The 27,260-nt window shown below is 44.1% G+C and overlaps 1 protein-coding gene and 1 long non-coding RNA gene across 4 annotated transcripts in view; one reads left to right on the top strand and one right to left on the bottom strand.

The window, feature by feature from the left end:
- arhgap35a (Rho GTPase activating protein 35a) overlaps window positions 1–27,260 on the bottom strand; it is a 78,875-nt gene that overhangs the window by 17,263 nt on the left and 34,352 nt on the right. For all 3 annotated transcript variants that reach the window (XM_074642088.1, XM_074642089.1, XM_074642087.1), the window contains exon 2: window positions 5,317–9,166. In XM_074642088.1, coding sequence (XP_074498189.1) covers window positions 5,317–9,054 — 3,738 coding nt within the window. In that variant the 5' untranslated portion in view covers window positions 9,055–9,166. The remainder of the gene's footprint in view (window positions 1–5,316; window positions 9,167–27,260) is intronic.
- Window positions 12,425–27,260, top strand: part of LOC141771638 (uncharacterized) — a 229,010-nt gene continuing 214,174 nt past the window's right edge. Inside the window, exon 1 of the long non-coding RNA XR_012594741.1 lies at window positions 12,425–12,745. This is a non-coding gene — a long non-coding RNA (uncharacterized LOC141771638). The remainder of the gene's footprint in view (window positions 12,746–27,260) is intronic.

The following is a 27,260-nucleotide window of genomic DNA, read 5'->3' on the forward strand; positions in this document are numbered from 1 at the left end:
TTCTCCAGTTAAGAGACCTCTAATGCACTCCTGCAGCATCCTCTGTCTGCCTCCGTATGGCCGAGGCATCAGCAGTAATTGTACTGCGCTTTAATGGCGTTCAGTGGGAAATGTTTTGAAGGCCCCTGAGGCCTGGATCTCTAGTAAGTCTGTCAGCCCCCTGAGGCTCTGCCCTGGCAGGCTGGGTGGTGAGGCAGGGATGCATGGTTGGCTGGGCACACAGACTGCAGGCCTGACAGACAGACACAGGAAAAAAAGGAGCAGAGGAGTGCTCATTAGAGAGAAGGAGCCCGGCGTGCCCTCTGCTCCAGATACTGGCCTCGCTGCACTACACCAAACATCTTCGATAGCGCATATATACACACTCGCTCACAGCGGTGCTCAAGGAAACAAGCGGGGAAACACTAATTAAGACTGAGCAGATCAACACAGACTCACCTGGACTTTTTCTACACCGTTAGTGAATTTATTCTGTTGTTAATCTACGTTATCTTTCATTAGGCTTCCACCTAAAAGAGCCTGACCGATACATCTGCAGGCCGATATTACTGGCCGATATGTGGTTATTACAGATAAAACATTATCAGTGAGTATGTTAAGAGATACCTAAAAGAGATGGAAAGGGAAATTAAAACAATATATGTTTTATTGGCAGCATTCCTATGTATATGATTTTTCTCAATTTAAATTTATTATATTTTTGTTTAATGTGTTTTTTTTACAGTTACAATTCAAAATAACTTGTATTTGAATGATGTGGGAATAGTTTGGGTGTTTTGAAGTGGGGTTGTATGAGGTGCTTATCCATAGTCAGCGTGTTACCTACAGTAGATGATGGTTGGCACAACCCCAATTTGGAGAAACAGACAGGAGTTACCGCAATGTACTGCTGTGGACAGGGCCGACAGAGAAACGTATTTTAGCCACCTAAAAGAAAAGCTCACCTAAAAAAATCAATATCAGTTTAAGTGTGCACTATATTAACAATATTTTAACTACTTTTGTTTCTCCAAACTGGAGGCGTGCCGGCCCATCATCTAATACACCGACTATGGATAAGCACCTCATACAACCCCACTTCAAAACACCCAAACTATCCCTTTAACATCCAGAATGTACTGTTATGGTCAGCTGTCATAATAAATCCTATTGTTCAGCTGCAAAATCTTTACTCAGGCAAAAAAAAAGAATATTGGTCAATATATTGTTATAGTCTTCTCAAGTATTGATATCGGGATTGGCCTCAAAGATCCATTACCATCCATCCAAGGTGTTTTCTATGATAAACTATAGAAAAAGGGCACTGTCGCTACTTCCTTACTGGGGCTCAAGTGTCGGGAAAACAAAATGTCAAAGATAACTCGATAACGCTGACTGGCTTAAGAGTCTACACTTCATTCAGCAAGGCCCCTGAGATGCTGATGAAGGCTCTTTGCTGAAACACATCTAGCTTAAATAACTGCAGACTTTCGCAGCAAAACCAGCAACTGTTGCCCAGTTATCTTTCTATGAGCCGATACCTAACTGGAATTCCTTCACTTATCGCTCCCGGCTAACTCTCCTGCTGCCCTGCCAGATCCCTCCGTGACGCTCCCTTTCCTCAACGTACAGACATCCTTACACTTGTGGCTATTAGCTGAACATCCGCGCATAATAATGCATGTGAATGTGTGCACAAAACACCCACATGAGTCTTTAATTGAATTAAAGGGCTAGTAGTAATAATAGATGTGACGCTACAAGACAACGGCCTCTGTGGTGGTAGAGAGCCGTACAGTAACTCGCTGCCAGCTTGTTTTTTTAGCTCCAAGTAGCAGCTCATAATTTATTTGTGTCCTATCACACTGACTGTGTTGTATATCTGTGCCCTATCTCAGTTTAGCAGACTGTCTCTATACCCCCCTCTTCCTCTTCCTCCTCCTCTCTTCCACCCACTTTTCTCTCTCACTGTCTTATCCCCCTGCAGTTTTGCCTTCTGGCCACTCCTTTTAGTTGCTGACTGAGACAGGATACGTTGCCAGCGCTGAGAAGACAAAACCTCTACCACAAAAGACAAACAAAATGTATCCTTAATAATAACATACAGACACCATGGTGAGCGTTTACATACACAGTGCGCTGTAGGATGCCGAAACACAAAGCCGCAATACAAAAACAACCAAAAAATAGCAGTTTTCTATCATAACTCTTATTTCTCTCCAGCTCCATTTCATTTTCTTTCTGTGGTTGTGTTTTCTCCTTTTCTTTGATTGTCTCCCTCCCTCTTATTTCTTGTACGAGGACACCAGACTGGAACTAGGTGACTGAGGAATTTGAAGCATTCCTCTTGCTGGCTGAGGAGGTTTGAAAAAAAAGGCTGCAGGAGAGAGAGAGAGAGAGGAAATGTTTCCGGCCTCTCGCTGAGGGAGGGCGGGCGGGACAGAGACACAGTTGGTCATTGCCTGAGGTAAAAAGGGGTTTTAAAACAGGCTGAGAGTCTAGTTTCAATTATTTGTTCCAACCCGTCACGACTCGGGAGTGGTAGACAGTACCCTACGGCTCTGACCAGGGAAGTGTTAACACTGCATAAACCCACAACTTCAGTATAAAACCAACTGAAAATCGGACTCCCTGACAAGCCCCTAACAGGAACGGCTGGTTCTATACCAACTCTGAGTCGCTGCTACAACACGTCTCCCCGAGATGACCAAATAACTCAATAACATGCCAGTTATCCTGGGGGGATTTCAGGCCGCAGCAGACTGAAAATGGACTCTTATCTTGGAGACAGCTGCTTAGAAAACAGGTGATGGAACTTGATCACTTCACTACAACCACAATTACGCCATAATGGCCTTTAATGCGGATATCCAGATCCCAGACCTGCTGTAGGGCACAAATCAGAGGCACTAATTAGAGTGACGGTGGCGACACTGATCTAAAATCTGCTGGCTTCTATTTTCTTGGGGGATTTGTTTTTGAAACAAGGCTAATAGTGTGTCATGTGATACTTTATTGATCCCACTTGCCCCCCCTCAAAGGACAGGGTGAGAGCACAGGGTCGGGTAAAGGTCAGGAGCTACGGGGGCTTGCTAACATGTGTCTGTTTGTCCTTGCAGACTTTTTCAGAAGGACAAATGGCATTGAGTTCATTATGTGCCAAGTCAGTTAGTGCATAAAAGAAATAACGTGGTTTAATAGGCAGTCAGGAGCGATGTGAGACGACAGCCTTCACGCAGGTACTTGGACATTACCGCCGAGTGTGTGATAACATTAATCATCCCCCTCCTGTTCCACCCCACTGACAGCCATGGTAATTATCACAGACCCACAACGTACACGGCTGTAACTCCTATTCAGCTGACACTTCTGTACCACGCCATGTGTGTGAATGAACAGCATACCAGGCCGATAAGGCTATCAGAGTGAGGTCAAAACTATCGTCACAACACGTGTGAGCGCAGAGACGAACAGGAGAGGGGTAGACGGAGGCTGAGGATAGAGAGATAGGAGCAGAGGAGAACATATTGGGGAGAGAAAGAGAGAGAAAGAGTGTGACAGGAATGTGAGAGGCAGAAAGTATGAATCAGCAAGAAGAGAAGACAAACACTGTGAATATGAGAGAATGAAAGGAAGGAAGCAAAGAAAGCCAAGCTGACAGGGAAGAATTTAAAGGAATAAGCTGACCAGACTCGGCACATACTTCACTGCAGTACCACAACAGTGAACAGTAACCAACACTGCCTTAACTAGCTGATGTCAATCATTAGATCACTAACGGCAAACGCACTGCGCCCTTTGGCAACTAAATTGTAAATAATTCGTAGTTATATTACTAGTGAGGCGGAAAGCCAGATGACTGCACAATCAGGTTTTGTGAATTATACTTAAAGGGGACATATCATGCTCATTTTCAGGTTCATACTTGTATTTTGGGTTTCTAGTAGAACATGTTTACGTGCTTTAATGTTCAAGTAACACATTATTTTTCTCATACTGTCTGTGTGAATATACCTGTATTCACCCTCTGTCTGAAATGCTCCGTTTTAGCGCCTGTCTCTTTAAGACCCCCTCCCGAAAGAGTCAGAGTCTGCTCTGAATGGCTTGTGAGAAAAATATGGTGCACCTTTGAAAAGGTAGTTCTCACGCTGTGGGCGATATATTCTAATGAGCCTAAATGTGACATGTAGGAAGGGGAACCAAATCTGAATGGCTTGTTGAATCACTTGTTTTCTGATCTAGACAGCCCACAAAGAACTGATTGATCGCCTTATTTCACAGTTTGTGGGGTGGTAGGCACTCCAGATACACAAATGTATGTACACAAGCACTGAAAAAGAGAGTTTTTCATGATATGTCCCCTTTAAGGAGTGAACTCCTTTGTTTTTTGCATGTTAGTACTATTGTTTGCTGAACAGCAGGGGTGTTTACAGCCAATTTGTGGAGATACAACATTAGTTTTAATTTCTCTTCATGTACCGCAACAGTGAGAATTGTAAGATGGAAGTTGATGCTTTCAAAATCTTGCTAAAATAAAAGTCAGACATCATTACGCCAGCTCTCGTGTATTGGGAGACCTGGTGCAACCAAGCAGCACAAACAGATAAAATAGCACAGTGTATACTGTGGCTCTGTCCCTACTCATTAAGAGTTTGTGCCTTCTGGAAGTATAGAAGTTTAGTGACTGGAGTTTGTGTCTTTTTCCTTTGATTATCTGGATAGTATAGAGAGCTCTCACAGAGCGGTCAGGGTCAAATATAGAAGACATGCTTTCAGAGGAACTCCTACAGTATATGGCATGTTTTCACTGAGCTAAGCTGCAGAGAGTAGAGAGATTATACTGAACTCATTAGTTATTCCTCGACTTGGGTGTTGAATCCCGGCCAACTAATTGTTCTGAGGATTATGGACATTTTATCCATTCTGTCCATAAACAAATACATGTGTGTATATATACTGCAGACAAAGGGGTAAGCGTGCACACAACATCCTGACTCCGTCATTAGTTACAATTTACAAGTGTTTTTGCTCAAAAAAATGATTTCCACTTTTTAAGCAAGTGATACTTTTCCTGCCAAACTACAAACAAGGGCATGGTATTTTTCATTTTAAGCTTTGGTTGAGAAAACTCTCATTTCAAAATGACTAAGTGATTTACTTGGAACGACATTTTGGAATAACACTTAATAACTGCTGTGTTTGGGAAAAGTTAAATCAGCTAATTAAAATTAAATGTACTCAATTTAAGATGCAACACTTTTTTTTAGTCACGCAACAGAGTTGAGACTCAAACATCACTCGTATCTCACATAATCAGACGGATGCACAAACACTTGCCTTTGCATTTCTGCGCAGGCTCTTGAGAATATTTCTCCTTTTGGGGTCCTCACTCTCCTCGATGGAGTTGTCCTTCTGGGCTCCTCCCTCATCCTGGCTAGCCTTGGGTGGACCCCCCATCTCGTCATCGCTGCCTATAGAGAAACTTGTCCTAAAACTGCTGAACTTGCCGAGCCGTTTGGATCTGTCTCTGTAAAGCTTAGGCTTTACCCCAATGGCGGACAACTTTCTCCTTCGCTCCAGTGAGCTGCTATCGGCCTCGCTGTCTGATCCGTTCCCCCCTGCACTCCCGTTGGAGTGACCTTTGTTGGCATTGCGGATGGTGATAATCTTGCCCTGTGTGCTGTCATGAGGGACAGAGTAAATATTCTCCTCTTCTGTGGGTCGAGGTTTGCTCACAGCATCCATGGGCTCTGCGTAGTCTGAGGGGTCGTAGCCACCCTCGCTACCTGGAGCCCAGGTGACAGCTTGGGGCAAGGAGCGGCGGTTGGTGCCACCCTGCTGGTCCATGTAGGGGCCGAGGTTGACCTTACGGACAGGCTTGGGCTTCACTTGCGGAGGAACCTTGTTGTTCAGCTTACTCTCAAAGGTGCTGAGCTCAGAAATGACAGAGAAAGTATCACTTGAATCCAGATCTGGCAGCTTGAAGCTTCCTAGATGGGAACTGAGACTGCCATCCTCCCTCAGGGTAGGGTAAGGTGGTGATGGATCGATATCGTCCTCTGAGTCCATAAGAATGTTAACTGGACTAGGAGATCCACAGCGAGGGCTGATGCTCTCATTGGTACATGCCTCAGCCACATTATCATACATGTGTGTGCACTCGACAATGGTGCGCTTCTCTATCGCCTCTTTGAGAAAGGACTGGAAAAGATCTATCTTATGAAGCCCCCCTACTACCCCACCATGTCCACAGATTACTGTGTTAAACCTGGCCTCTATTTCATGGGCCAGTTCCTCTCCCTGACTGACCTGCTCTTTAGCTGACTCCGAGTCTGACAGCTCCATCTGGCTCTCCCCAATTGCTAGCAACTGGACCGGGATGATGTCTTGGACCTCACACAGGAAAGCACATAATGTCTCCATAGAGGCCTTGCGGCGAGCAGAGTAAACTGTAATGTAGCCGTGGACCAGCTTGGACTTGCGGAGTGAGAATGAAGAATGAAAGGAGAGCAGTGACAGTTCAATGTTTAGCCTCTGACCTCCTATAGTGAGCTCCAGCAGAACGGAGGTGCCACTGCTGAGGCTGGCAGCAGGGCGGCAATGCTGGGGCGACAGGAAGGGAGCAAGGAGCTGGTCTATGTCATACGTGTCTCCACACATCAGGCACATGACTATCCTCAGGTCTGCCTCTAGCATTGGCTGGGACTGCGAGTCTCTGAAGGCAGAGGATGGAGGGGGTAAGGGAGGAGAGCTGCTCCCTATGCCCCTCCGTAATTCTAAGAGGCCCTTCAGCATCTGGTTGATCTGCCTCTCATTGACATTGCGACCGTAGCCCATGCCTGGAGAGGCAGGGTCTAGGTAGGCACACTGCAGCTTTCCAGCCACCTGCTGCCCTTGTTGGATAAGAGTCTGAGCTGTCTCCCCCCCAATGTCCCCAATGGATCCCACCCCCCGCTTGGTGACCAGAAGGAGGGACAGCGGGAGTTGAGCTAAGCTGTTTTCCCTTTCCCTTCTGCTTATAGTTGACTCCCTAAGCTTCTCTAAACTCTCAACAACATAAGAGAGGGATTCCTTTGAGTTGTACAAACACAGGCAACCATGGGGTGTAAAGGTTGGCGTGTGGAATGAATTGACTGGCAGACGTACGTTGCCCTCTATGGGACGAAGGGATAACTCATACATCTTGCCATCCAACACGTACCGGTCGTCACTCGTGCACATAGCCCTTATCTCATTTGCCATCTCTCTGGCTAGCCCATCTTTCCCTAAGATGACAAGATTTATCCGTTCAGCCCTCCCCAAATCCAATCTTGAACTATCTGATGATGGGTAGCGGGTAGGGAATCTGGAGGCCAGTATCTGCTCTATCTTACTGTCCACACAGTGGGGGCTGTTTGGACAGGTGTCCTTTGTGGGGTGGTAGACAAAGTGGATATGTTTCAATACCAGAGCATCCCTTTCTGCCTGCAGCTTCTGCAGGGCTTTAAACCTTTGCTCCTCACCCAACACCTCCTGAATGGCACCCATTTTCTCTTTACTTGGCTTTGCATCCACTTCCAGCTCATAAAAGAGCTCAGAGTATTCAAGGAGCAGTTCCTGAAAGTCCTCTTTGGCTCGGTCAATGATTTCCTTCTGGTGTTTGTTGTAGATGTCCAGATATTCAGCCTCATCCAGCCACTGGTAGAAGTCTTCGTTCATGATGAAGCTTCGGGCCTCCTCCCAGGGTTTCCCTGGTGTGATGAAAGGAGAGACGCTTAGCTTCTCCTTGAACTCCCATCTCATCTCAGCCCGTTTGCGCTCATTTCTTAGCTGCTCCAGGTGGGTCTCATAGATAGCTTCAGCTGCGGGGGTCTCCAGGAGGTCCTGGGGGATTCGATCATCCTCCATCTTATCAATGTGTGGTGTGGTCTCCCAAGGGGTGTCATCTAGCACTACAAACCATTGGGAGAAATCTCTCTTTGTCTCCAGGACTTTCTGAACTCCAGACCAGCTCAGGTGGTCTATCTCATCCAACTCTGGTAGGAGTACAGACAGAGCCTGTGGTAGAGTACTTAGATAGGCCTTCCTACGTTTCTCTATATGATCTTGTTTCAGTCTATGCACATGCTGCTGGAAGAGCTTCTTGGCTTTAGCTGTCCCCTCAAGGAAAACATAGTCCTTGTACTCGGGGGCAGTCTGCATGCGGCGGCTGACAGCGGGCCATGTCTCATTGTGGTTCTTCACAATTCGGTTGACCAGCCATTCATAGCGGTCTTTGGCTGAGGCAATCTGTTGACTCTGCTGTTTCAGTGCCTCAAAGTAAGGGATGATTTTGGGCTTTCCTCTACCCTTGTCTAATAGCTGAATCAGTGTAAGAAAGGCTAGGTCAACATTGACATTAGAGCGTGCTGATGTTTCGACCACCTGTAGGTTCTTCTTGGCTAGGGCAAAGGTGTGCGAGTCTTTAATATAGCGCTCAACTCCTTCATCACATTTGGTGAGAACCAGTACCACAGGTTTCTTCGTTTTGGCAAGCTGGTTGTACAGGTTGGTAACAAACTTCATCTGGTCCTCAAAGCTACGGTTCATGCCCCTGCTAACATCAACACAGAGCAAGAAGCCATCCACCATAATCTTGCCTTCAGGCATCTGTTTCTGCTCAAAGTCCTGCTCCAGGCCCAGCTGATCAGTGCAAAAGTACATCAGCTTCTCGGCCGAAGCCAGCTTGGTGGAAGCTGCCCTCTTGATGTAAGGCTGGAGCGCCGTGCTTCGGTGTGGCTGAAACGTCTGATCATCAATGAACTCCGTCTGCTCCACCACATTCATACGGCATTCGGGCCCCTCCTCCAACGTCCGCCCGGACTCTCCCCAGAAGAGGAAGTGGTCATTGTTCACCACGCGGCCTCCAAAGTCACTGGTGCTGAGAACGGAGGTGTGGTCCAGGTGGAAGTCATCTGCACTTGGCCGGACAAAACGGTTACACAGGCAAGACTTGCCCACGCCACATTGGCCTTTCTCCTTCTCCGTGCCGGACAGCCCGATCACGACCAGGTTGTAGGTGGGTGACCGGACATCTTGCTTTTTGGCCATCATCATCGCTGGCAGAGGCTCATCTTGCCATGCTGGCCGGTAGCTCTAGGGAGAGGAGAAGGCTGCCAGAGAAGGAGGGTTTCCATGCAAGAGGAACTCACTGGGCTGGGGTCTGGCCCTGCATGATAGATAGAGAGAGAAAGAGAGAAAGAGAGAATGGGGATATAATTAATCTACAGAAATACAGAAAAAACACATTCCAATAACGGGCTTTATTATTAGAGAGCTATTGTGTGTCTCATCTAAATTCCTTCTGTGTGCCTATGGGCTGTTAATAATGTTTAATCTGTGATCCTATTTCTCCACTGAATGTTTCCTGAAAAGATTGAGGTCAGTGGCAAAGCTGCTGGAATGCTGCACATTACTTAACCCAGCTGTAGCTCAGTAAAAGGCAATTTTTCTCCATTTAACTCATCTAATTTTTATACTGCCAGCACTGTGCTGCTAACAGTGGTGCCTTCCACATTTCATTCCTATGTTCATCGAGACTCTGTATGTGTTTTGGCTTATTATCCGACATCTAACAGTACGGGTAGTTGTCTCACTGCCAGCAGCAGCAGAATAAAGTTATGTGGGGTTTTCACTATCGCAGAAAACAGATACATGAATGTGGACGCAGACACATGCACACGCACACCACCACACACTTGTGAAAACAGGCTCACTAAGCTCCCTGCACCCCAAATGAAAGACACACACAAGAAGATGAAAGCAGATAAGTGTTCCAGAGCTAAAGTTACTAATTGGCCAACTAGGGAAAGCCATCTGCATTTTAAAAGGCTGCACTGCCTGTTGGCTGACTCGTCTCCATCAAAAACATGTTTTCCTATGTTTCTTCTCACTATACAGCACTCTGCAAACAGATCAGAGATGACTGATGTACCATCACTAATGCCTCAACATATTTACCTACAATACAAGCAAACAATTGGTGCCGTCTTGTCAAGAAATAGCATTTTTTTTGCAGATTCATAAACCGTTGTTAGAATTTTTAAGGGAAAGTTGGAAAACGGCAGACAGTCATGTTAAAAGTAATCCCTCTTTGACGTCTCAATCATCAGTATGTTTTAACTCTAAGATTAGAATAGCCAAAAAAGCATTTAAATTCAGTCCTGAGATCTGGCCCTGACCCAGTCACTGAAATTCAAAGCCAAGTACAGCATGTAAATATTCTATAACCTCATCAGAGATGCCAATGCACCTAAACTTGATGGTCTTAAATTGGTTTGGTAGAGAGATATTGGGAAATATATTGAACAACAGTGGAAAGATGTCAAATCAAGCCCGAGAAGTCGTGACGTAACACACCAACTAATGATGCACCAATACCGAATCGGACAACGGGCCGATACTGACTCAAATAGCTGGATTGGGTATCGTGACAATGAGGCCGATCTATTCAATTAAATTCTATATGTATGTATATAAACACATTACATACTGGAATATTAAATATTTATAAGTTTTGACCAATTTGTTGCTGCAGTAAAAAGGTTTACACTTGAATTGTAATTCCTGTTTATTTTGAAGATTTTTTACCAAGTACGATTTATTATTTTAATTCAATTCAGTAAATTTATATCTAGGCTATGTATTTATTTGTTACGTTTGTTTTACAAAGTTAGGAAAGCAATGTTTAAGTCAATCCTGGTGTTGCCCTACACATAAAATAATGATCCCAGTCACTTCCACACAGTGAAGCATACAGTTTACAAATTAAACACTGGTATCAAATTGGTACTCGGTATCGACAGATACCCAAATCCCAGGTATCGGTATCTGGACTGAAACTGTCGCATCCGTGCATCCCTAACACCAACTATAAAAGCCTTAATCAACGCTACTGGATCCCAAGCAGAATGGCTAGGCTCAAACTAAGAGACGATGATTTGTGCTGACGTTCGTTGTCATAAAGAAATTGAAACAATTGGAACCAAGAGTCCTGCCCTATGTGTGTTGGGTATTATCCCTAAAAACACATAATTTGAGCACTGGATCGAACTAATGTCCAAAATCGCAGGTTACAAACAAGTCATACTCAGACTGTCAGGACGCCAAGACTTGGTCCTGAAAATATGGAGCCCATTCTAGGACTACATCAAAAACACACAATATCCAAGTCGTGTTACCTTCATGTTATGACAAAATGTTGGACACAAATATCAATAAAATACAAAAAAAGAAATAGCACCTAGAAACATAGATAGAGGCTTAGCCGACTGGCCAATCTCAGTATCATCTATTCCATCAGTAGATCCGATCTAAAAATAACCAGAGAGAGAGGACGAGGGATGCTCTTTATGGAATGGCCCTCTTTGACAGCACAATTTGTAAAGGAATGAAAATCTTCCGAGACAGCCAGCAGCACAGACTTGCAGTGCGAGACCACCCCCTCCATGTCATAACTGAGGCGTTAATGTAGTAAAACAGACATTAAAACCACTATTAATCATGAATAGCTCTTTTGACAGAGAGCACAAAAGCAGACAAAGCCTTCGCTGCCGCTGAATTGAGTTTGTCAGACAACAGAGAACTGTGGATGCGCAGAGATGAACTTCAAAGCCCGGCGCTGCTACACCAGAGGGGAAGACAATGAAAAGGAAACGGTAGGAGGAGTAAGAAACTCACTACAGTGGAACACACTGTGGATAAAAAGCCACCTCACACCTGACTGCCGTGTATCGACTACTGCATATACTGTACATTTTTAGAGTTTTACTTGAAAGCTGAGTGCCACTAATCGAAGTTCAAAGCTGACAGTCGTGGCAAAGCCTTGAAACCCTGAGTTTCACTACAGCAAATACCAATCAGGCTGTGAATTAACATTACAGAGGCACGGCCTTCCTGGTGCTGCACCAGGTGTATAAACAGCAGAAAAAGGAATCAATATCAAAAAGAATGTCTTGTGTTTTGATATTTGTAGAGGTAACATGCATGAAAAATGGATCAAGGCACCCAGAGATAGACCCAGTCTCTGTATTAATAAGGTGTGGTGTGTGTTGTGCTCAGCCAGACTTGCTGTTCAACACATTTCAAATAGGTATATGGCCTGGGAATTATGGTTAATTCATAGTCTTCTTTTTCCAGACTCTCTTGTAAGTATGTTTGCAGCATACGTCTGTATTTTCTTGTCTGTAAATGTGTGCGCACACCAGCTTATATATGATTTCCATTGTGTGCACCCCCACTGAACACATCCAGTTGGTGCAGTATATAGAGCCTTGACTACATGGGAAGCAATGCAGGTGTGGTATCTATAGAGCTGGAGTCAGCAGGTTAAAAGTGCACCTGTGCCCTGACCTAGTCATGTTCACATTACAGAGCAGACAGCCTCAACTACAATTAGCCACAAAAAAACATGACCTGCTGCCCCTGGATGTGGTCCACTGGCTAAACAGAACATGTATCCAGCCTGTTAATCAGCACTCTTTTTTTATCTACATGATACCTATGCTACACACAGGCATGAAAGTTAGGGCTGTCAAAGTTAACGCGATAATATCATGTTAACGCAAATTTGTTTTAACGCCACCAATTTATTTTAATTTCTTTAATTTTGCATTAATGCAAATTGATCTTTCAGAGGTTGTAGCGGGCTCAGTTTTAAAGCTAGTGAAGATACTGGCATCATATGAAACAAGAAAACCTAAACAATCCATCGGTACCTACCATGTCATACTAGCTTGTCGCAAAGGAAGTTAAATAAACTTATGCTAAATTTTGGAGAAGAAAACTGGCATGGCCATTTTCAAAGGGGTCCCTTGACCTCTGACCTCAAGATATGTGAATGAAAATGGGTTCTATGGGTACCCACGAGTCTTCCCTTTACAGATATGCCCACTTTATGATCATCACATGCGGTTTGGGGCAAGTCATAGTCAAGTCAGCACACTGGCACACTGACAGCTGTTGTTGCCTGTTGGGCTGCAGTTTGCCATGTTATGATTTGAGCATATTTTTTATGCTAAATGCAGTACCTATGAGGGTTTCTGGACAATATTTGTCATTGTTTTGTGTTGTTAATTGAGTTCTAATAATAAAAATATACATACATTTGTATAAAGCATACTGAGTATTAAGCACTTGACAAAATCTACCTTTAAGGTACATTTTGGCCCTGTTCACACCCGGTATGAACATGCGTCCTCAGTGATCGGATCACAAGTGGACAGCTTTAAGTACGTCTGTTCACACCTGGCATTAAAATGCGTCTTCAGTGGCCACTTGTGATCCGATCTCACCGCTGCTTTTGCCAGACAACAGCGGGGTACAGAGCTCCAGAGAGCGTGGAGGACAGAGAACAGGCGGGCAGGCGTCAGCTCCACACAAAGCAGCAGAACAAAAACACCGACACATCTTCGACAGTATGATAATAATGCACATCCCGTGCCCAGTCTGATAGTCTGTAGATGTTTGTAGACAACCATACAATAAATACCACTGACATCTACAAAAGCCAATTTTTCAACAGCTCCTCACTATCATTCTTATTTAGTGCTATTACAATTATGTGTACTGTATTCTAAATTGCATATATCCTTTTGAATGTCAACTAAAAGGGATTTCAGGTAGGTTTGTGAGCTCTGCTATTGCAAAGGTTGCTGTGAACTGCATTTCTGCACACACCGAACTGTTGTGGCATGCTCGAAGTAGCTGCCTACTGAGCTGACAGAGGGTGTTACGTACAGATAAGTACGGAGGCCCAGATGCAGACCCACATTAGCACAAAATGACCTATATGAACATACACAAACACAGACTTCTTATTTTATCCTATGTAACACCCTGGTGGTGATGAGCGTGTCATGTGTGAAATAGGTCATGTTTGCGACCAGTTGTAAGAGTGTCTGGATTAAATTAAGTCAAGCACTCCTAAAGTCCCTATGGAGCTGGATGCGAGCCAGGCTCAACACTCACAGATGCGTCGCTAACATCTGTTCCACTGACCCCACCTATCTTTTTTTTCTAGGAATGTTCCTTATGTGTGTGAATCTACAAGTTCATACACATTTTATGACAGTTAACTAACATGCTGAGTAGAGTGCAGGTTAGGCAGAGCTGGGGCATTTTTGCAATAACCACAAAGGGAATGGCAAACAAAAGAGACATAATGCAGTCCTCTTTTTTTTTTTTCTGGTCTGTCCGAGTGACATGTCAGTGCGAAGAGCAAACAGACAGCTCAGAATTCAATTTTAAGCGATGTGAGGATGCGCTGGTTTAAAACACAGCAGCGGCGCATAATGGAAGAAAATAAAATGCTCATGAGACTGACTGCCGTGCCCGAGCCAAACTGACAGGAACATAGAATATATGTGACATTACAACTGCACAATTCAGCTCGTTTCAACGGCCCGTCTACTGGCAGTCCGAGTGCAGCATTTCATACACAATAGATCTAGTCATTTCGGAAATACATTTCCTCTTTCCGCAGACCTATAAAGACACCACTGCCTGAGCTAAACCAGCGCATAGTAGTGCAGCAGCAGTCCAGTTGTAGAGCACTCAGGCAGACAGTCTTCCAGTTCACCCCGAGGCCTGGTGTCTGGTGCGCATGTCCGGCCGCATACCACTGTCTCGAGGCCCAGGGCTGTTTAGGGCTGAGACAGAGATAGGTTAGGGCCTGCACTGCATCTGCCTCTGACCCTGAAACGTTAGGGTAAGCAGAAAAGGAGAGAGGAGGTAGGAGAGATGCAGGAAGGAGTGGAAGGCGTTGAAGGGAGGAGGCAGAGGGTGGGAAGTTAGTGCACATGGAGAGGATGGGGGTATAGAGAAGAATGGGTATGAGGGGAAGGGGAGAGAGGTCAGTGGCCTCGGTCATGTGAGCCGCACATTGGAATCCCCTCAGGGAAGAGGGGCAGGGCGTGGTGAGGCCGGGATGAGTTAAGGGTCAGGGTCTGACCTGTCACATCGCTCCTCTCCCCCTTGCCTAATCCCAAACAGCATTACGAGCAGGACATACCACATCTCCATTTCCCTGGTGCCTTTTCTCCTTCCTTTCTCTAACAACCAATGTATTGGTTTTAAAATAGCCAAAACCAACTTAAGACGGCAAATCTCGCCCCTTTGTACAGCAGGTCACCGACTGTTTCAAGGTTGAAAAGCCGAGGGAGATGGGATGCATCTGTAGGGTATTGGAGTGCAGCCTGAAGCTAATGCTAGGGTGGCAGCAGGGCGTGAAGTTCATCATAACACGTGTTACAAAGGGCAACAGGGAAAAGGCTGTGTTCACTGCCCATGAGGAGAAACCATGTAGCCTTCACGGGGTGGCTGCATTCCTTTCATTACGGAGCAAAGAAGAGGAAGAGTCAGCCAGGGAGTAATTTGTCAGTCAGGCCTGTTTTGATACACCCAAAAAAATCCCCTTTGCTTTGACATTAGGGCTGTGTATTAGCAAGAATCTGACGATATGATACGTATCACAATAAAGGGGTAACGATTTAATATATTGCGATATATTGCGATACTGTAAGCAAGGCGATATATCGCAATTTTTAAAAACGGTCATAGTATAAAGAACAAACCACATATAAAACTATTTTAGAATAGGCAAAAATAACACATTTACCCTGCATGATTTTTGCCCCAAACCGCATGTGATTATCATAAAGTGGGCATGTCTGTAAAGGGGAGACTCGTGGGTACCCATAGAACCCATTTTCATTCACTTATCTTGAGGTCAGAGGTCATGGGACACCTGTGAAAATCGCCATGCCAGTTTTTCCTCGCCAAAATTATTATTTAGCCTCCTTCTTGACCAGCTAGTATGACATGTTTGGTACCAACGGATTCCTTAGGGTTTTTTAAACATAGTATCCCGATACTCATGTGTATCAATATTTTCTTAAACCCCTTTTTGACATGTCAGCCTATATGGAGAAGCACATGGACTGAAAACCATGGATGTATCTCAAATGGAGTAAGAGTAAAATCCAAGTCAAGAAAAGTAGTAGTGTGTTAAAAATGTTGTGTGGAAGTGGAACACTGCAGGGATTAATTTTCCCAATTAGATACAAAATGAGGGGCTGATATAAATCCAATACATGTGGGAGTGCTTAGAGATATCCAAGTTATCCCCTAACACAATGATGAAACTATCAGATATTTTTTACTAAATGCAGTACAGATCATACCGAAAACTGCTAAACGCGGAAGCCCGCTTGCACGGTTTCCCAGCAAGCCCTCTGGTTGTACAGTATTATACACTCAGGAAGGCTGGGAGTTGACAGAAACAAAGGTCATGAAATAGTCATGAAGCAGTGTGATGGTGGTGGTGATGATGACAGAAAGGCAGCAGGGAAAAACTCTCTCTCTCTCTCTCCCTTATTCTCTAAGACACCAGGCTGCATGGCTGGCCCTCCCTTTGCTGCAGTCCAAAACATGTTTTCCCTCCCGTTTTCACTCCTTCTGCATGATGTAAGTCTGCAACCAGTCGTGCTTCCGCTCTCCTCTCCCTTATTATTTTCCTGTCTCTCGTGCTCTCTCACCCACAAACATTATCCTCATCATATAGATTTCCCATCTCCGTCTGTCAAGATTTTTTTCATTCCAACTCTTCCCTCTCTCCAACACTCTCCCTCCCCCCTTATTCTCCCCCTCTCTGGAGACTTGTTGTCCATTAGTACAAAACCAGGGTCGTGGGCAGGAGATTGGGCTGTGGCTGTGCTCCCTCACTAGATAAGGGCATAAACACACACAGATGAATGAACAGAATGAAACAGGGATGATAAATATGATATGAATGCTGATGGAAGACAGGTCCAAGAATATATAGTGCATAACTACTGATGCACACACAGGCAACAACAATTACTCAAAGAATACATATGTAAAGAATCTGACTCTGCACACCACATTAAACAGACTTTACATGAAGTGCTCTGTGGTGCAGTGTATTCAGAAGTCATTTGTCTCTTTCACAAATGCAGCACATCCATCTATCACTCGCCAAACAGGAAGTACAAATATCCTCACTGTTTCCATTAGAGATGAAACGGTGTGAAAATATCAGATAGCGATTATAGTGAGCGACCATGTTTTATATTGAAATCACATACAAAACTAGCAGCACTGTGCACTAGCCAATATGTAAACCTGTGAATATGATCACACTTCAGAATTACACTGTGCTCACCCTATGAGCAACGGCAACAGGCTACAAGCCATTTTCAATGGAGGCCGGTGATCGGAAGCTACAAATTGACACCCGACCCTTGTCGCTGCATGACGGGTGTGACGCGACACAAATCATGTTGAGTTGGTCTCAACTTTTTTCAGCGCTCCAATGATGCGGCGAAGCGTCAACCAATCATGTGTTTTTGTTTCACCCTGTTCTGTTCCATCTAAAAAAATGCCGTTAACCAGTTCCCAGTGTTATTTAACAGCATAACTACGTCAACAAGCGCTTGATCAACACTTCAACAGCGACAATGTAGCTGGAGAAGCTTGGCCGTTTTGTCGCTTGTGGTGAGAACACAGCTTTAGTCTTCTTATGGTATATGTCCACAGGGGCGTTTTTATCGCGACGGATCGCCTCACTTCCCAGCATTGGACGCTTGATGGGCTGCCACGAGACACAAGACACTCGCCACCTGACTGGACGAACGCTTTCTCTCGTGGGCTGCTGCTCCCAGATTTTAAACCGGAGCCAACATGGCGGCTTGTTTGGAAACTTTCGTCTCTTATATCACGAAAATAGTTCACCGAAATGTGTTTCTGAAAACATTTGAGGTTAACTTTAGTTGATGCTAGTGTAGAGTTTTTCAAAGCAATCACGGGTTTAATGACAATCAAAATTTGGCGGTAAAACTAACCGTCTGGAATTTTACCATGGTTTATCGTGAAACCGGTAACCGTTTCTCCCTTAGTTACCATCTACTGTATGTGTGCACGCACCAATAGAAAATATAAACACTGCAATCACACCATTGCTACTGCATTTAACATGTAGCCAACCAACACCAACCAAACCACACAAGCAAATCCAACTGTTCTGAATTATTCCTATAAGAAGAAAATACTTCGACTGACCTAAAAAAAAAAAAAGGCTCAGCACGGCCTGAACCTGAGTCACTACATTCATGTATTATTTTGTTATGTCATACAAAATACATATCTGCACACAAACACACAGAAATATGAATGCAGCACCCAAACAGCCATCACATATCCAGGTCGTGATCCGGGAGAGCTGCTCAGTTGTGACTGGGATTACATGGACACCATGGATTAGCTACGGCTATTTGCATCTTTCCATTTGCAGGATCACAAGTGGCGCTGCTGTCTGTGCATTAGCATGATCCGATGGCACGGTGATATAACCACATGAAAAAGACGCAGATAACAAATTCATCTACGGCTGCTCTGTCACACTACTGACAAGTGTGTACACAGACGTATGACACAGAAAGACATATTCCATATCTTCTAATACTGCCCAGTACTATACTATACTGTGACCTAAAGTGCAACTGCCATGTAGCCAGGCTCTCAGCTGTAAGTTCACTTCCACTTCCTCCTTCCGCCTGGCACTGCAGAGATAGACGGCCAAGTTACTGACAGACCCCCTGAGGAGAGAGGCGGACAGACAGACAGAGGGAGGAAGGATGCAGGATAAAGGATAAGAGGGACAAAGACTGTAAACAAACAGTCAACAATCGAGAACGCAGGATATCGAGAATAAGACAGAAGGAAGAGGGCCGAGAAGATCGTATTCACAGCCTGATCTGATATTCAAGACTATAACTGAACAGTTCAAGGAGCGGAGAGGGAGGAGAGAGCAAGGTTTAAGTCCGATAAAGAAAAGGATCGTGAGAGAATGGACGGCCTATTTAGTGAGAGTGGAAGGAGAGGGCAGAGAAGGAGTGTGTCACTGTGGTTCGACCTCTCTCGGAGTGTGCCAGAAGGCCTCACTGATAGCACAGCTAAATATAATGTGCTGGAAACACGGACAATGACAGCTATAAATTTGAACTATCATATAAATCCGCTCTTGGAAAACACACACGTGCACAAGCACCGACAGCGCGGTACCTTCTTCAATGATAAGGTCGTTTCTCTCCAAGTTGACAGCGAGCGAGTCAAAGTGAGAGGCGACAGTGTTTCTGAAGCCACAGCTAGAGGCCCAGACGCACCAAACCAACATCAGACAAATGGCGACGACGAAGGCCACCTGTTGCCTCACTGTGTCCTGGCCAAAATGTTGCACTCGAACACACCGAGCGTGACCTTCATGTGAGTTTGCTGTGGCTTTATACTTGATTTCAGTAACTAAGCTTTATTCTAAAATGATCATTTGTTAACTTGAATTTCTCCTTGATGCTGACGGAGCTGGAATCATTGATCGATTAATTGTTTTGTCGATCGCTATAAACTTCACAACAACAGACAAATTAACTTGTTCATTGTTTAATTAGTTTATCAAGCAATACAGCTGCTTCTTAAATGTGAGGCTTTGAGGTTTCCTCTGTTTTGTATAATTGTAGATTTAATGTCTCTGGTTTTTGAACTGTTGGTCTGACAAAACAAGGAATTTGAAGAGGTCATCTTGGGCTTGGGGAACTTTTTTATTAATCTAATTTTGTTTTTACATTTTATAGACTTAGTAATTAAAAAAATAACAGACAGAAAAATCAATAATGAAAATAATCATTTGCTGCAAAATGCAGCTTAACTGCCTGGGCAATGTGTCCTAATACAACGGTTCGTATGATATCTTACTTATAAGCATTTTTTATTTACTTATTTGCACTGCGGTTATTTGTTATATATTGCACGTCTTAATGCAAATATTTGTACATATTTCATACATCTTATATTCTCATTTTGTTTTTTCAAATTCGGTACTTATATTTCTTTACATATATCGTGTTTATATTGTAGCATTATGTACATTATTTACAAGTTACATACTCTTATTTCTATCTTCTTACATTTCCTTATGTGTATTACAAGAGCAAGAGAAGGACAAGAGCTGTTACGCCCCAATTTCCCCCTGGGGATCAAGTATTTCTGATTCCGATTACAAAAAGTTGTTCCTAATTTTTTGTCCGTTTCCCTATGAATGTCCAGCAACATGTGACGCACGTGTCAGTCTTTTCAAAATAAACTTTTGTCTTCACAGGAAACAGCTTTGTTACATTTAGGCAACAAAACTACTTAGTTAGGTTTAGGAAAAAATTGTAGTTTGGGTTCAAATAACTCCATAAGTGGCGTAACTTATGTACGGAAGTTAGTTGACACGAAAATCAACATTCACTACTAGTTTTACACAAATACTCCAGTGTTTTTTGACCAACCCATCCACCCCAACCTCCTCCCTACGCAGCGGTTGAAGCTCTTTACTCTTCCTTGTTCATGAATACATGGATTACATACAAATTGATTTTGTGGGATGCTGTATATACAAATTACAGTGCATTATGTTTTTGTAGGTATAGCTTCGAATGGTGTTTGAGAACAGTCTGGCCTGGGCTTTTGGGTACCAGACACTAAAAGTTGTGCACTTTCAACACACACTTTGGTACATGGAAACATTTGCTCCAGAAATTCCCTGTTCAACAGGCTACACAACATAAACAACAACAACAAGTGTAGCCCTTCGGTCAGAAAGACAGACGAGCCTGTGTTTTCCGTTGGCACAAAAGCTCATCTGTGGGCCTCTCTGCTCTCTCCTCTCTCCTCCCACATCATTCCCTCTGCCAGGCATGAACTGCCTCACTCCTCATTTCTTTACAATGCCCCCTGGCCCTTGTCTAATTCTGCCTATATTTCCTGTCTTCCTCCGTCTTAGCATGTCTCTCCCTCTCTCTCGGCTCCGTCTTCTGCTGCAGTAGTACTACCTAACCTCAGAGCCCAGCCCCTGTCAGACTGGCAGACTGTCTGCTGGTGATATTAGCATACATCTGATCCCTGACTCCCCCGCTGGAAGGCTTGTCGGCATCAGCACAACTGTATACACACATTCAGACATCCAATACAGCTGTCCTGTCCTCGCAGCCAAACTCAATGCAACAGCGCAAACAAACAGCTACAACGTAGACAGATTTGGACCAAATATGTCCAATGAACTCAACAGGAGGAGAGGATGCTTTCATACTTTACACACACATACCAGTTTTGCGGTTAAATATGACAGCATTTTGGCGGCAGGTCTTCAAACCCAGCTGCTAATCTTCCACCTGAATGAGCCACCGATTCTAACTGCTGGTGTAATTGGTTTGACAGCAATGGTGTGTGTGTTTGTGTCATTACTGAACTGGGGGCGCCCTTCATGTTTCAATACCGAGGGCTTGAGGAATATTTTCATACCTATGCCGTTTTGTCAAACAAAACCTACATTTGTCTGTGTCAATATACATTTTTATGACTTTGTGCATTAGTATAAACGGAAAATTGCTTCCAGCACCTCCTCTCTGTGTACAAATAAAATCAGACTGTGTATAATAGATTTCCTCTATAAAAAGAGCCCATAAACCAGACAGGCAGTTGTGCTCTCATACTGCTGAAGGGATATTACAGCTGAAGAGTTGCTGAACAGAAACTTTATTTCCTGACTAACTACCGTCGATAAATCTGCCCTCTGACCTCTGGGTGGAGAGGCTTCATGTAGCAGAAGAATGTCTTGACAAAAACACGACTCCACATCTCTTACATTTTCAATAACTCGACTCAGCGACTCGCATTTATTCTAAATTCCACTCCCAGGCGGTAAAAAGCCATCCACATGAAATACTAAGATATTATGAACGACAGATCAACCGCTGGCATTACCTTCAATTTAATTGTCGTTATTAACCCATTTTCAGCGGAGCGCTCATCCTTTGCTGGAGTGGGTGTCTAATAGATGTGCTGGGCGTGTTTTCCAGATGGTGACCGAGACGGGAAAGCTGTGCACGCTTTGCAGAGTGATGCTGCTGCAGCTTAATTTTTATCACTTTATCTACTGCTGCGAGGGTTGTGATGGCCAGACTAAACCCACGGCACAGTCCTGAATGCAACAATTACTTGATTGCAGCCACACAGCTTCCATTGTTTTGTCTTGCTATGACAGAAAGTTTCCACCGTGCTGCAGCATATGGGCTGTGTTCACCTGTGTCTTTTGCATCCCCTGCTTTAGGATAGGGGAGAATGGCTAGTGCAAAATGGCTGCTGCTGGGATTTGACTTCAAAAACCAGTTCGCTATTTGGCCTTTTAACTCACTACACTCCCAAAATAAATTAAATTATGATAAAGCACAATTAGCCAAAACCTTAAACTTGCAGGAGGCAGAATATTTTTGGCATCATTGGGCAAAAATTCTTCAATAACCTTTCATTATATTGTAATTCAAGTGTTGCGAGAGAAAACTAGACTTCCTCACCTCCTCATGGCTCGGTTTTCAGGCTTATGCCCGTGACGGGAGACTTTGACCAATCACAGGTCATTTCAGAGAAAGAGAGCGTTCCTATTGGCTGTTCATTCAACGGAGGCAGCTGTCAATCACTCACAAACTCTGATCAAACGGTCAAACTAGGCAGCGCTGATCAAATATGAATCAATATTCTGTTGTGTCTATTTCTCTCCTCAAATGGGTCACACACTTTATCATTTTACAGCTAAACAGTACACTACAAGATGTTTCTGCAAACATTTGAGGTGAGAAATAGGCATTACAGTGACAGAATATTGATTCATATTTGATCAGCGCTGCCTAGTTTGACCGGACGATCGGAGTTTGCGAGTGATTGACAGCTGCTCAGAGACGGCAGGCTCCAGCTCGGCTCTGATTGGTTGTTTTCCTCCGGTTTGTGAAATCTTCCAGCTGCCATTAGGAGCACCGGAGGACACGGCACATTTTTTTTCACTCCTGTCATATAGTGACCGTTTTACAAAAATAACCTTTATTGAATCATATTTGTTCCAATCTTGCCTACTGCTGCTTTAACCTTGATATATATCAATTAGAGAGCCATTAATAAACCGCACCATCTGCTGAATCTCATCAGCTGAGATACATAAATACACAGAACGACTTTTACATTTGAATATTTATAGCTAAACACTTTGCCTTCGGATCCGCTCTCAGAATATAAAGATAATGTTGCATCAGTCGTTCCATCTGGGCGTGTAAACCCCCAGGCTTTGTATATAATCAGGCGTTATGATCCCAACAGGGAGATCTACCAGTCCAGAGATCACCCAAACGGTTACTAGGTGACAGATGGTCATGGCACACACAAAAACACCTACGCCATATGCTCAGACGTAGATACAACAAGTTCTCATCTCTCACACATACACTGACTCGCCTGCTTAAATAGCAAAAGTTTTTCGTCTCTTCCACGCCAAGAAACATTCAGGCGCTGCTGAATCTTGAGGCCAATTAAATCTGAAAATGACAGAAATGAAGGTACAAGGATGGGCCGAGAGGGAAACGGAAGATAATATAAACCGCTTTCTACAGAGCGCTAAGCTCAGAAACAGTGTTGGCTGTGAAAACAGGCTGTGAACGCCACGTTGCATGCGGCCCTGTTCTTGTCATGTTCTCATGTGTGTGGAGCCTCTAGGTGCTAATGGGTCTGAGCAGCAGTATCGTTATAGCATCATCGCACCCTGCCAGTAGCACAAGAAGACAAACTAGTCAATAGGTGCCACTTCCACTCGCATCTCCAGTCGATCCCCTCAATCCTTCCCTAGCCTGTTGAAGGCTAATAAAGCAGCCAGCAGTAATAAAAAGGTACGCCCGGTGGACACTGCTCTGCCGAATGCTTTTGACAGGCTCTCTGATAGTTAAAGGCACAGATTCAAACAATAGTTGCAGACAGAACATCCCAATACTCGGCTGTTTGTTTGTGTAATTATTTCTTTCATTGAATTGGACTTTTTTTGTACCCACAAACTGATCGACCGAGCAAGAAACGGCTCGTTATAATAGAATGGATTTGAAAACTACAAATGGTTTTTGAAAGGTTTGTATTGTTTGGAGACACCGGAGCAAATTGTGTTTTTCATTTTGAGTGGCGCAAAGAGACAGAAATTATTCTCCATCAGTAAATGCAATCTCTCAAGAACTTGGGTGCTATGAAAGAGAGAGATGAAATGAGCCAAAAGAAAAGTTTGTTCGATGTATTGCGAGGGGGATGAGGAGCGTCTGAAATCATAAATGAGGCACTGAAAAGTATTATGAGCGAGCAAGAGGAGTTTTCAGCAGCAAATTGAGGTAAGAAGGGGAGAAAGAGAGGGTTAGCGTCTGGGGGAGGAGAGGAGGAGGTTAACACAAGCAGCTTCTGGTAAGTGCTCAGCACTTGCGGTTGGGCTAATGGTGCACAGATAGGGCTACTTTACGATCGCTCATCTGCGCTTCTTGCCGCTGCGACAAGCCTCAACATGAAAGAAATAAGCCGCTCTTAAGAAGCATACACAACCACTTTCTCAACCTCTTTGCCCTCCGCCTTCCCCCGCAGTTGTCTCCGCTGCTGCCATTCAATTTTTATGCTCTTGTCATTCTCCTCTTTAAATTGTTCTCTCATCACTTTTCTGTCATCGTGTCATCCATCAACACTCCACGCCAATCGCCATCTAAAAAGCCCAGTGGCATCATGCTGCACTCCCTAGGAGCAAGATAACCTTACGGAGGGAAACGAGTGCCTGAGACACACACACGCACACACACACACACTAAATCAGCCAGCGAGGCAGCTAAAAGAAAGGTACACAAGAAAGGATGACACGGGGAAAAAGGAATGAAGAGCACCAGAATGAAGTGGAGGACCGCTGCCAAAGATGGGTGAGTCACTGCAGAGAGAGAAAAAAGCTAATGATACAATTGAAAACACCTGAACCTGCCACAGTGTAAATTAAAGATAATGACTTTTTACTGGTTGCCACAGTAACCAACTGTTGGCACAAAGGCAGATGGCTGCAGAGGCTTTTTTCTCCCCCCCTACGTTCCTCCCCTCCCTTCCCCTTCTTCCTATATAGCTTTCATTTATTTCCAAGAGCTTCACTCTCTCTTTCTGCCCTCCCGCGAGCTCCACCAATTCATGCAGGGGCAATAGAAAGAAGAACCATTTCCATGCTTTAATAACACCTAACTAAAATAACCTCTGCTTTGTCTCCTCTATGACAAGAAGTCCAGGTGCACAGATGAATGAAAGAGATGGAAAAGTGGAGAGTAAATACAAGCACATCTCCCACAGTCTGATGTAGCTTGTAAGCTCTTACTGTATGCATATGTGAACACCTTTTAACACTCTTAAAGCAGAGCGTGTGTGCACACATGTGGGTGTCACCTCTAAGCTGCTTCTGCAGTGTGAGCGGAGGAAGCTGACAGGCTCTGGGGCAGCTCGTCCAGAGGTTACAGAGGTTGTGCTTGGTCATCCATTTTAAATCAATCTCCAGACAGACACTGGAGCGCCATTACAGCTCAAACAACTTTGCTGATCTGCCTGCAGCTGCAGCAGCAGCAGCAGCATTAGGGCCCAAGGCCGGGCTCTGCCTGCCGAGGCTCACTTAGCGATGTCCACTGGCCTGTTGGTCCTGTCTACATCGCAGTCAGAGGAATGCAGCCTTGCAGGGTAAGAGTCAAGCTTTAACCGCAGTGAGATAAACACTTTGCAGGGCGCAGGGTATTTTTTAACTGTGTCCTTATGCGAGGACAACCACAAATCTTTAATCTCTGTCTTGCTGTCTTCTTGGTAATTATCTAACTGGAGTACTGTGAATACACTTGTTCTCACATTTGCACTATAACAGTTATGCTTGTACTTTTGCTAAAAAACAATAAAACACAGTTATCACACACCAATGGATTTACATTATTGCAATAGGGTTTAATCAGTGGGCTACCTCCGGGTCTGAGAAGTGAAGCCAATGCGGAAGTGCCATAATCTTTCTAATAGCCAGCAGGGGGCGACTCCTCTGGTTGCAAAAAGAAGTCTGATTGTATAGAAGTCTATGAGAAAATGAGCCTACTTCTAACTTGATTTATTACCTCAGTAAACATTGTAAACATGAGTTTATGGTCTCAATCGTTAGTTTCAAGTCTTCTTCAATACAGCGTGATGTTCATTACGTCCACTTCTTATATACAGTCTATGGTTTTAATGCAGTGACATGTGAGCACTGAGTGGCAGATAGCAATATTAAGGAAAAGGAGAGATGGCAGATGACATCATACATACAACTCGTCCCTTTTTTCCACTGTAAAGGACATGATGCTATTTCCTACTGTCCAAAAAAAGCTAATTTTCTTAAAGTATATGTGCTTATTTGGCTTTTTTCCATAGTTTATAGTTAGTAAGCCAAAAGATCAGTCTTAATATCAGACTGGACACAGGGGGAAACAGCTAGCCTGGCTCACTCCCAAATAACAACTTGTGTTTTTTACATTCCTGTTTGTGTACAGATTAAACAAACAAGATACAAAATGTTAATCACTGACTTTACAGATGCCAGTGAGCATATTTTGAAATTCAAGCTAATCGCCCCCTGGCTCCAGCTCCATCAATAGCACGCGGATATTTGAGCAGTCTCAATATTCTCATCCAAGTCTTGGCCAGAAATCAAATAAGGGTATATCCACAAATGGTATATATATCTTATATATGCAGCATACATCTATGATTGTGAACAATATAGTTATGCCATAATAATTCAATATACTGTAGGTCTAAGATAAAACTTTGTGTTGAGAGTGGCAGCTGGAGGCCACCAGCGGTCACAACTGTCTGGACTATAAGTCTGGATATGGAGCAGATCGTAGCCTTCGAGGCTGCGGACTAGAAGAGAAGTTAGCATTAGCATTCTGCAATGCTGTACAATTGTTAAAAACTGCTAAATATAATGGCAGACCACAAACACAGATTCAGCAATATAGAGGAAACATAATCGATCTTGACCTGCTGACCTCCTCCTCCTCATTTCTAAAAGTTACATGTGTGCTATATTATGTATTCTTCTTGAAACTAGTTTCTATGGCGTGCCGGTCCTGTTCCCTCTCAAGGCCCGGAGGAGGAAAATGTCTCCAGAAAAAGGCAGGGGGTGAGAATTAAACCATTCTCTCTGCTGAAACAGGAAAGGAACCAGGTTAGATTTTAAAGCAGTTCTCCTGGCGCTGATCCATGTGTTAACCCCCTACCTCCCACCCCATTAACACACACACACACACACACACTATTAAATTAATTCCTCTACTTAGCAATGATGCCAAGTCTCCTTTCCACTCTTCCCTTCC

This window comes from Sebastes fasciatus, chromosome 7 (genome assembly GCF_043250625.1).
Source record: "Sebastes fasciatus isolate fSebFas1 chromosome 7, fSebFas1.pri, whole genome shotgun sequence".
Taxonomy (NCBI): domain Eukaryota; kingdom Metazoa; phylum Chordata; class Actinopteri; order Perciformes; family Sebastidae; genus Sebastes; species Sebastes fasciatus.